Here is an 11,424-nt window from a genome sequence, read left to right as displayed (position 1 = left end):
TTACTATATATATAGATATATATATATATATATATATACCTACATTTGTAATACATATTTATTGAAAATAATATATGCATACTTATATATATATATATATATATATATTTATATATGTATGTATATATATATGTGTGTGTGTATGCATGTATATGTATGTTATGTATGTATGTATGTAGTATATATATGCGTGCGTACGGCTAGTTTGTCGTTCATTTTCATAAGTCTTTGGTTTGCTCGTATTCTTATGTTGGACTTGTAGATCAGATGTGTTTTTCTTGTTTAGTATCTTACACCTGTTGCCAGACATATGGAATACGTTCTCAAAGATCTGCACATCGTGTACAGAACGATACTTACTTATCTCTCATATGTACACATTTGTAAAGCTGTTATGAAATGTCATCACTCTGACAACTATTCAGAGTATACTTATAAATCTGAAGTGATCTTCTCTCATACTGTTGAAAGCTATATCAAAACTTACTATATTAAGATATATAGTCTAGAAATATATATTTGTGTGTACTTATTCATATGTACATGCATCTTTGTCACTCTCACGTACATGTTGGCTTTATATGCATAAACTGAAATACTTTATATATCCATGTATCTGTATACATACATATATATAATTATAATTTTATATATATATGATTATGATTATATGATTATATATACAATTGTATGCATAAATATTTGAATATAAGCATAAGTATATAAATATAAGCATAAATTTTTAAATGTAAGTATAAACAAATACATATAAATATACATATACATAGACATGGTCGTGGACATATACATATATGTGTGTGTGTGTGTGTTTTGTGAATTATCTATGTACGTTTTCATCTGTATTTAGCCTATGTACTTGTTGTCTTTTGTGTATTGTATAAATTCGAACAATTGAGTAAGCACTTGCACAATGGGTACAGCGCATTTTACCCTTGGGCACATTGCAGTCACATTTAAATGTTGCGAATGGTCGTAAACAAATGTCTTCCTCGGACTGATGTTTAAGATGCAATTTATGCTGCGAAGAGCATTTCACTTACTTTCTTAATTTTAAACGCAACATCTACTATTGACAGGGAAGTTGAAGTGAAAGATGTGTTCAGCTCGGATGGTACAAAATTGACTTACAATATAGAAGAGAAGAGTAGGGTTATCGGACAGTGCCTTTCTATCTCTGTCGGCCCGAAGAAAAAGGGTATGTATATACTGGAGGCTTCAAGCTAATTCCATAGATTTTGATACAGAGTTTGAGTATGTATTATTGACCCCGCAAAAAGGATTTGGGTGTCCTCTGTCTATATCTCAGTGTGCTGATAGCACCTAGGGGTTATAACTATTTTCATGAACCGATTTCGTTTTTCTTTCATAATGAAAGCAATAAAGATGTCCCGCTTCGTCCATGGGATCATAAGTTTCGTCTGGGGCGCAGTTTCTGCGCACTGCATTGATACCCTTATTCATTATGTACTTATGTTCATCGTAGGTGACAAAGTGGTCATTAAAGTCGAATATGTAACCTCACCGGATGCCTCTGGAATACAGTGGTTGCTGCCAGCAAATACTGCTGGCAAGAAATATCCCTATCTGTTCACACAGAACCAGGCCATTCATGCGCGCTCAATGGTATGTGGGTGCCTGTAGTGGAATTTCATGGGTTGGACTTCGAATCTTTCTTTACAACTCATAAGCAGTTTTGTACCACTCCCTAGTAAGACCGTGGATTCTAATATCTAAGCATCGTAACTTCTCGTAGATAAATTCGCTACTATGAATGTATGTATTGATAACCTGCTATCTAAAAATAGCTAATGTACCATTGCCTGGTATGAAAATCAGCTGTGCAACAATCTCGATGCCTTCGTTCTGATGCCAACGCCAATACTCACACTTGTGTATCGCACCACTTGGATTACCTCCTGCATTATGTGAATACTCGATCTCAAACTTTCGACGCCATACCCGTTCCACAGTATCCGTGCCAAGACACACCGCAGGCGAAAATTACGTACACAGCATCCGTCACCGTGCCTGACCCGCTCACTGCTCTTATGAGTGCCGCGCATACCGGAAAGAAAAGCGGTACAGATGGGAAGACAACCTTTACATTCGAGCAGAAGATTCCTATGCCCACATACTTAGTTGCTCTCGCAGTCGGAGGTATGCTTTCTCGCCCTAAACTCTCTGTGTATCAACTTACACTGTGTATGTCGTTGGAAAAGAGCCGGTTCGCTATATACTTCTTTTGCGTGTTCGTGTGCCACCCGATTGAAAGGTTGTTTGTTGACTGTCTAGAACGGGGAAAAATCACTTTCTTACGTCAAAGAGTATATATATATATATATATCATCCTCACACTTCGCTCGGCTATGTCGTGCAACAGATATTGTTGGCAAGGAGATAGGACCCCGGACGACACTGTACTCCGAACGAGAAATGATTGATGCCGGTGCCTATGAATTTGCTGAGACTGAGAGCTTCTTGTTAGCTGGGGAGAAAATCTGTGGCCCATACGTATGGGGCCGATATGACATCCTCCTCCTACCCCCGTCATTGTAAGTATTGGAGACGTTCGAAATAGATTTCGTGAACACCATCGGTGTGTATAATTTGGCCATGATGGTGAGTACATGTATTGCCCATTCTTACAGTAGGCCCAGGCTGGAAGTTAATATACTTTGAGAATCAAAGTTGAGCTCTGCATGAAGAGTAGATCTCAACGGAAGCTTGGATTGGTGCAAATATGCTCATATGCCCAAATACGTGCCACTGTTATTGTAGTGCGTGAGTATCTAACTACGCTTTATATCTGACTTTACCTTTTTATCCCGAAATCACAGCCCATATGGTGGTATGGAAAATCCATGCTTGACTTTCGTAACGCCTACCTTGTTGGCGGGTGACAGGAGTCAGGCGAATGTTGTTGCACACGAAATTGCACACAGTTGGACCGGTAACTTAGTGAGCACGAACAATTGGGAGTGCTTCTATGTTAACGAAGGTGAGTGGAATATCAATGCATCACACCAGTCTATTGGTTCTAGTTGGTTTCAGCCAGGCAAGAGTCTAACTGAGGTTGGGCACGGTGAAGGTTGCGATGTGATAAAAAAATCGAGTAGATTTCTATGTATCGCGCATATGAATCTAAATCGCTTTAAGTGCGTACCACTTGATTAGGTTTGTAAGCTGGCTAGCTGATCTGTCGGCATCATATTGTAGCCATCGGTGATAACAACATCAAGTTCTACTTACATAAGGTTTGCTGGGGTCGTTGTCCGCACACCTACGTTTGATCTAAATATATTGCAGAAGCACGATATTTGTATAATTTCTAGTACTTACTACAATTGAGTGTATCTTTGGGTTGTACATCGGGATCTGTGTATCTCATTCTGTACAAACTCCAAACAATGCAACCCACTCCAGTGTGTATGTTTATGACTATACTTTTACTTACATATACGTATGTACGTAATAATTGTTGTTTTTTACATACATGGATAATGATATTCATGCATATAAACGTCCATCTCCATACATCTGATAAAGACGCACTTATGCTTGCACTAGTACCATTGAAGTTGGGGGGGTACACGTAGATATCGGCACGGTCATATGCAGGATTGAGTCGTCTTATTCTCCTTGTCCTTTGAACTCGCTACGTCTTAGGCTTTACCGTGTGGCTCGAGCGAAAAATTCTGGCGGAGATCTTCGACGAACATTTCCGGTCCTTCCATGCCTTGTTGGGGCTACAGCATCTGCAGGACGATATCGATCTGCTAGGTGAAACAAACCCTCTCACGGCGTTGGACATCAAATTGGGCACAGATATTAGTCCCGATGATTCCTTCTCCTCAGTGCCATACGAGAAAGGTAGTGCTTTCCTATTTTATCTCGAAACACTCGTGGGAGCTGAACCATGGGGTGAATTCTTCAAGGCATATATTAAGGAGTTCTCGTACAAGACCGTGACCACTAAACAGTGGACGGACTACCTCAAGGCGTACTTAGAGAAGAAGAATCTCTCGCACACTCTGAAAGAGGTAATGTCTACTTTTACGCATTTTCGTACTGTGTGAGCATATTCGTTTTAGTATAGGGGGCGCGTGGTTTTCCACTTTATAACTCATCTTTATTGTCGTTGGAACTCTACTCAGGTGGATTGGAATGCGTGGCTGAATAATCCTGGTATGTCTAATTATGCTTATCATCAGCATGTTGCTTCATTTGTTCGTTATAAATATAGTACTATGTGTTGAACTATGCTTGATCCTATTTTTTTTACTTATACTATGATTGGTTTTTTGAACAGGAATGCCACCCGTCACCGTCCCTCGCGACATGGTCATGTACAACGCCGTAGAAGCCTTTAGAGTGTACTGTGAAGAGCTCAAGAAAGAGAACAGATCTGAGCTCGAGTCGTGCACCTTAGCCGATGACTTTGTTGCCTTGCAATGGGTTCTTCTCCTTAACGAATTGCGTGCGAACTCCGACAAGCTGAGTCTGTCTTTAGTACGAGCGCTTGATAGCAGATATAATCTCAATGCTGTGCATAACAGTGAAATTCGGTTCGTATGGCAATTGCTTTGCTTGAAGCTAGGTGACGAGATAGTGTTCCCACAGGTATGTGCTAAGGCTCTTTCTCTATATTGTTTGTGTTTAATATTCAGCTGTTGTGTAGTGTTTCCGTGCTTGTCCCGTGCTAAGTGAGTATCTTAAAATATGATTCCTCGAGTTATTGCACACCTACAGCTAGGATTTCCTATCATTCGTTGTTGAAATCTATTTTCGCTATCGCTGTACGCACACGTTCTCGTGACAGCATCGAGGCCAAGCACTTTTTTTTACCTTCCTCTGTATGTATCGTCCACTACAAAAATAGGGGTGTGAATAACTCGGTAATTTTCCGCTCCACTAAGTTTTCTCATTCCGATAGCTTTTTGATATATTTTTAGAGTGCATGTGCTCGTTGCTTCGATTGTTTCTAGTTTTAGCGCTACTGATGGGTACATTGACTTCTTTTGTGAACAGGTCATCAAATTTATCACCGAGCAAGGTCGTATGAAGTATGTTCGACCGTTATATCGTGCACTGGCCAAATGCTCGCCTGCAGGTGAAGAGTTGGCATTAGAAACCTTTAAGAAGCACAAGAAATTCTACCACAACACTGCCGCTGCTATGGTGGCAAAGGATCTGCGTCTCTAAAGGGGATATAGATATAGCAAATTAACTATAAGCTAGCCAGATTAAGAGAATATTGTCGAGGTTAGTGACAATCGTGCCATTGCTGTTGCTTTTAATTTGGTCAGACGAATTAACGAGACATGCCCATAGCAAGAGAAAGGCATCTTCTTTATATTTTCCTGTCGAGAAAGAGGTGCTTAATTCTTGCAACAGCACATATAGTATATTGGACGCGTTGGCAATAATAATAGTCACTTTTCACAACCTAAATATACGAATTGCCTTGGCAGCATGTCACATGACTCTCTGCAATTTGAAGTAAATAGTTGGAACAGACAATCGTGAGTTCGTGACATTACTGTTGCTTCTATTTTGAAGCTAATCAGACGAATTACGAGACATGCCCATGATAAGAAAGGCACCTATGTACTATATATATATACTTCGAGAAGATAGAGCTTTTAAAAATTTGTGCAACTGTAAGGCGCCTGGCCCTATAGTGCCGAACTGTTAAGTGAGTACACTTTACCGGTGAGGGTGAGTGCACCCAGATAATAATGATGACAACACACGCGCACATGTTAAGAACAATGTGAGACCAGATAGTGTGGGTACTAAAGTCGCACACAGTAGTTGAGGGTTATCCTTTCGTCTTGACCTGAGGATGCCCTCAACCTTACTGACAATGTACGAGGGTAGGACATAGTGTTTCTGCGACTTACATTGCCAGTAATTCGGTCATCTTCGGATAAAACTGACGTTTTTAGTTGTTTTTGTGGCATCGTGATCTAGTGCTTGAATCAGTTTAGGTGATATTGAGTAGTAACGAGTATGCCATCGGTTCTTCTTTCTGTGCCTGTTACGGGCGGTACCATTGAGCCGTACCAAGGACTGAAAGGTCAGTTGTTAGTGCCCATTAGAGGTGCTCGATCTGCGGGCGGCGACGAAGGAATGGACATCGGCCAAGGGAGACCAGGCGGAGAAGGTGCATTTCAACTCCGGTTTGAGGGATGAGTCGGGAAGGTACTTGCCTCCTGAGTGTACTTCATATGCTAGGCGGCTGATACGGATTATCGTGCATAAATCACCGTTGTACCGGTTTCCGTATGAGACCAATGAACCCATGAGGAGGGCTCTAGTGCGGGATTGCCGGAAGGACACGCAGTTTGCGAGTGAGATACCTATGGAGTTGATCTCGCTACTGCCACGATTTACCCTGGTATGGACATTTTTCAAGTGGAGTAAGATGGTGTCCAAGTATTCAACGCAGGAGGCGAAGCATTTTGAGTCATTCATGGCAGGCGCACTGGATGGGGCGTTGGGTATGTTACCTGAGTCTGGGGAGCATGATAATGCGGAGGCTGTCAAGTTAGCGAAGAAAGCGGCGGCGGCAGCTGTGAAGGCGAAGCAGGAGGCATTGCAAGCCAAGGCGCGGACGATGCGATTCGAGCTCGTATGTTTGAATCGGTGCTTACGCCGTGTGCGCCAGAGGAGGAAGCTCAGGTGGCAAAGATCCTGAGTTTTTCTGGTCGCAGGGAGAGTATGTCGTTGATGAAGTTACTGTCGTCGGTATTTTGTATTCCTGACATCTATGCACCCTGGATATGGGCAGGAGGTGTTCGAAGCCTTGCAATACGCATGGGACGAGATTAATGCCTTTATGACAGAGTTGTTCAAGGATACGCTACACGCGCCAACTGTGACGGTATTGAAGGAAACATACGGTTTTACGGATATATTAGATTGGTTTCGCAATATGCAAAAGACAGCAGGCGGAAGTTCTCTGTAGAGACTATTGCCTTGCCTAGTGTGGCAGCAACGAGGGAGCATGCGCAAGAAAGTTTGGCGGATCGCATCGGTGGTCAGGCTGAGCAAAGGGCTCCGAATCAGTTGTCCAACAGTCAGCTGAAGAAACACCACAAGGCGACAGCGCAGGCTGAATATGGACGGAAGCGTCAATATCACAAGCCGCAAGACTTCTGGGACGAGCGTCGCAGGGAGGAGGACAGGCGTCGTGATAGTCGACACAGGGATGACCGGTCTTTGCGTCGCTCTCGTTCACCAGTTCAGGATATGCTCAAAGTGCGCTCAGAGGCGAACAAGGCAGATAAACGTGACGATAGGGCTGAAGCGCGATCGAGGGCTAAGCCGAGGTCGGCGTCATTCACAGGGTGTTTTAACTGTGAAGAGGAGGGCTATCAAGCCAAGGACTGCCCGGAGAAGAAGAATGTCATGAAGGCCACCAAGACCCGAGGTGTCTGACGTGGCCCAGTGGTTGCGTCGTGCGTGGTGGAGTATGAAACTCTGACGTATCAAGGGGTATTTTAACTCTGACAATGAAGGCTATCAAGCCAAGGACTGCCCGGAGAAGAAGAAAGCCGTGATGGCCACCAAGACCCGAGGTGTCTGACGTGGACCAGTGGTTGCGTCGTGCGTGGGGGAGTATGAAACTCCGGCGTACATGGATGCAGGTTCAGCCATTAACTTTATATCTGAATTTACTGTTAATAAACTGAACATAGCATGTATGATGGGCCACCAATACATGGTATCCCAGGCATGGGAAAGATCCGCCCCCTTAATCAGGTGCGACTAGGCATTGAGGTAACACGGTAGATGGGTTCTTGCAGACTGGGGAGCAGACATGGTTGCAGCGAGTGCCAGGTCCGCAGCGCAAGTCTAAGAGGCGAGCCAGGGGAGGGTACAAGCAGCGTAGGAAGAGGCAGAAGCAGCAGCTGGTAGGGGGGCGTGATCTGACGGGGTTATAGCCGCCGTTAACGTGGTGCGGGTCTGCGATTCCACACCGGCCTAGTCTGCGGCAAGAAGTGCTGTCTACGGAGATTTCCTTCCCGCACGAAGAGGACGTTTCAGCTCGAGGTGAGGCTTTCGTACAGCCACCGGTTGATGCGGGTAGCATACAGCACTCGTCACCGTCGAGGCCTCGGAAGGTCCGCCATCACACTGATAAACTAGCACGATAACACAGTATTACATTCCTACTTGCACCGTTTCGTTCAGCTGGTAAATATTAGTAAAGTCCACCGTTCTCCTGTACAGTATTTTGTTGTTTTTATATATGTGCTGGGCTACGAGGCTAGAATACAGGTTGCGGCGCAGCATCCGTTAGCGTCCAAAGGCGAAGATGAAGCCATAGTGAGTGGGATGTACCTACCTGGTAGGCCTGATATACTCCACAATATTGATGTGGTACCGGACCGGGAAGACAGATATTTGTCAGGGTTTGACTCAGGTTATGGGTCTGGTGAGGATGGCGAAGGTTTTGAGGCTACGGGATTCAGGAACCTCGGTGAAGCGGCAGGAAAGACTGCGGAGGAATTTTTTAGATGCTACTGCGCTGTTTCACGCGTGTGCATATAACCCAGACAACCACAAATTTGCCAAGCTTGATCCGCTCAAGCTGTATATTAAGGTAAGAGCGCAGCCCAAGCGCGGTGGCCACAAGCCGTACACGAATCTAGATTCGCCAGAAATGCTGGCGACGCATGCGAAATTGTTGCAGTTGCTTGAGAGGGGCATAATTCGGCGATGTGAAGATCCTTCCAACAGATGGCAGGCCAATATGATGATGGCCTGGAAGAAGCCTGGGCAGAAGCCGCGACCGTTGCCCGAAGGGTTGGATGAATGGCAATTCTGTACCAATTTCAGCCGCTGGAAGGAGGCGCTCGACTCGGAGTCATTCCCAATACCAACGGAAGCGGAGATGTACTCGTTGTGGAAACCCCGTGGGTATCAGTGCTGGATTGTGGCAACGGATTTAATCAGCTCAAGCTTGATGACGAAGCATCGCGGATGTTGACGTTCACGACGCCGTGGGGACGATTCTCTTATGCCGGGATACCCTTTGGGCTCCGTGAAGCTTCTTAGTGCAAGAATCCCTAGCGAAAGTTTTTTATTCGTTGCACCACGTGATATGGTACATAGATGACATTGTGATTGCCTCTAACAATGCAGTAGAGTACTGGGACGACCTGACGGCAGTGCCGCATCGGTGTCGGGAATATGGAATCCAACTGGGCATGAGGAAGTGCCAGATAGTGTACTTCAGGCGGTCGGTAACGATACTGGGCCACAGGGTTAAATTCAATGGGGTATCAATCACGGATGAGCTATTGGATGCACTTTGATGTGCCCGTCTATGCCTTCAATGGGATGGAGAGCTAGGTACCATGTGATGGGGTATAGGTGCAGATATTTAACTACACCAACATGGTGTTTTTTTATTTCTTTTTCTTTTTCTTAAGTTGCACTTAAAAGCTATTTTATAAGTAATTGCGATTGGAGGATAGCTTCGAGCATGAAACGAAAAGAGAATAAAATATCGTGCATTCAATGAAATGAAATCTGATCTTAAATACTGACACCAAATAAATCTAGACCGAAGTAGTGAATAAGTAGAACGGAGCATATAGACAATATCTCAATCTAAAATCCCTTAATCATTATCAAGGGCTAAAGCTAAACTTAAATTACATTGTGCAAATTTACTTTGAAATCGGACTTTCTTTTACGTTAACTTATTGACATCGATAGTCAGCCTAAATAGTCTGACTTTTACATATTTTTAAGTATATATATGCTATCGACATCATGACGAAGCGTGGATGAATAGCGAAGAGAACTAAGAACCAGCCTAAGGTGACAAGTTCTGAGACCTTCTTGACCCCTGACTCTTCAGTGGACGACAAGGTCGAATCTTTGATGGCTGTGGCGATACCTCACAAAACACCCGAAGATGCGACGGGTAAAGAGAAGTCCAAGAAGGCCAAGAAGTCAAAGGATGAGGCCAGTAGCGAAGTCACTAAGAAGTTCAAGGAGAAGAAGATTGAGAAGAAAGCGAAGAAGGAATCACCAGAGAAGGCGACGCAACCCGGAATCTGAACCAGAATCAGAGAGTTCAAAACCGGAATCGGAAGGTCCTAAACTAACCGCCCGAGTTCTATGGTAAAATTCATACAGCCGAGTAAGAAGGCTGTACCCAACACGAATGGAGGACCAGGTAATGGTCAAGACTCTCATACGGGAACGGAAATAATAAAGGGAAAAAGGTGGAGACAGAGGTGGCCAGAAAAACAAGTGTACACAAGCGTGTACAAGATACTGATGGTCACAAGAACAATGTCAACACTCGCGGGACCTTGGGCAACAAATCTAATCAGGCAGCCGAACCTCCTAAGCTTAAATACATGGAGACCAAGGACTGTGCTGAGGCAGATTGCAACTGGCGCATGACCCAACATGAGCCGAATGGGCGCTGGAATTGCAGGCACGCGGAGAAATGTAAACATTTTATCGCGAAGTGTGCAAGCTGCGCAGGGACTGGAGGTTCCCACAAACACATGTGTAAGGTGCAACCGAAGGTAGAAGTTAAGTGACAATCTTACCGGATCTTGGCACTAAAACAAAAGGATGCACCGCAAGATGAGACGAGTTAATGGGCATGAAATAAAAGCGTTGTTGGATTCGGGCTCGCAAATCTCATGTTTTAGCAGAACCTACTATGTTAAAATTGGATGTCGAGAGGGAGATCACGTGCCGTGACATGGCCATAGATTTGAGGTTTACTCTCACTGATCAAAGGACAACCGTTACAAAGGCGGTCGTCTATAACACTAAGCCAGACTATGACTTAATAGTGGGATGGGTGATTTGCTATCGTTAGGTATAACGATCACCGGTTTACCGACGAACATAGACCCACAGAAGGATCAGTCAGGTGATAATCTGCTGAATCCTGTATATAAGCCTATCGTGAATGAAATGATACCTCAATTCACGGAGAAGCTAAAGTATCTTATCTTTGAGAATAACAAGATTAAGATTACGACTGCGCTCAGTTCAAAATCAACAATGGATACGTGAGCTTAGACTTGACAAAAGTAGACTTTTCGAAGTTGAAATGTCCAACGCAAAACTACGTAGCGTGGCGTCACGAACAGGTAGTCCGAAAACAAGTTAAGGCATGGTTGGAAGACGGGAAAAATGCCGTCAACTACGAACCGACTCCAGTCAACCTTGCACTCTTGGCGGTAGACCAGTTTAGCTCCGATGTCACGTTCACGTTAAAGAAGGTTCGCGTGTGCTTATATATGAGTCCTATAAACGCTCTTATACCTACACACAACTTTCACCTACCGAGAATTAAAGAATTGCTGAGAGAATTAAAGAATTGCTGAGAGAATTAAAGAATTGCTGAGAATTAAA

At 43.9% G+C, this 11,424-nt stretch overlaps 3 protein-coding genes across 3 annotated transcripts; all 3 read left to right on the top strand.

Annotated features, from left to right (window-relative positions):
- Positions 1–1,095: 1,095 nt before the first annotated feature.
- Positions 1,096–5,613, top strand: SARC_05969 (hypothetical protein; the record flags this gene model as incomplete). The annotated part of the gene is made up of 9 exons (XM_014300155.1): positions 1,096–1,216; positions 1,505–1,644; positions 1,992–2,178; positions 2,402–2,573; positions 2,859–3,019; positions 3,688–4,061; positions 4,176–4,206; positions 4,331–4,641; positions 5,050–5,613. Coding segments are annotated over 9 exons (1,671 nt in total), but the record flags the coding sequence as incomplete, so codon positions are not given.
- A 712-nt stretch (positions 5,614–6,325) lies between these two features.
- Positions 6,326–7,738, top strand: SARC_05968 (hypothetical protein; the record flags this gene model as incomplete). Its single annotated transcript, XM_014300154.1, has 3 exons — positions 6,326–6,705; positions 6,945–7,456; positions 7,605–7,738. The coding sequence occupies 3 exons, from the start codon at positions 6,326–6,328 to the stop codon at positions 7,610–7,612; spliced, it is 900 nt and encodes a 299-aa protein (XP_014155629.1). The 3' UTR covers positions 7,613–7,738.
- Positions 7,739–10,860: 3,122 nt separating this feature from the next.
- SARC_05967 (hypothetical protein) lies at positions 10,861–11,082 on the top strand (the record flags this gene model as incomplete). Its single annotated transcript, XM_014300153.1, has 1 exon — positions 10,861–11,082. The coding sequence occupies one exon, from the start codon at positions 10,861–10,863 to the stop codon at positions 11,080–11,082; it is 222 nt and encodes a 73-aa protein (XP_014155628.1).
- Between the last annotated feature and the right edge of the window lie 342 nt (positions 11,083–11,424).

Source organism: Sphaeroforma arctica, assembly GCF_001186125.1.
Source record: "Sphaeroforma arctica JP610 unplaced genomic scaffold supercont1.407, whole genome shotgun sequence".
Lineage (NCBI taxonomy): Eukaryota > Ichthyosporea > Ichthyophonida > Sphaeroforma > Sphaeroforma arctica.
This window is presented reverse-complemented; position numbering and strand designations above follow the sequence as displayed.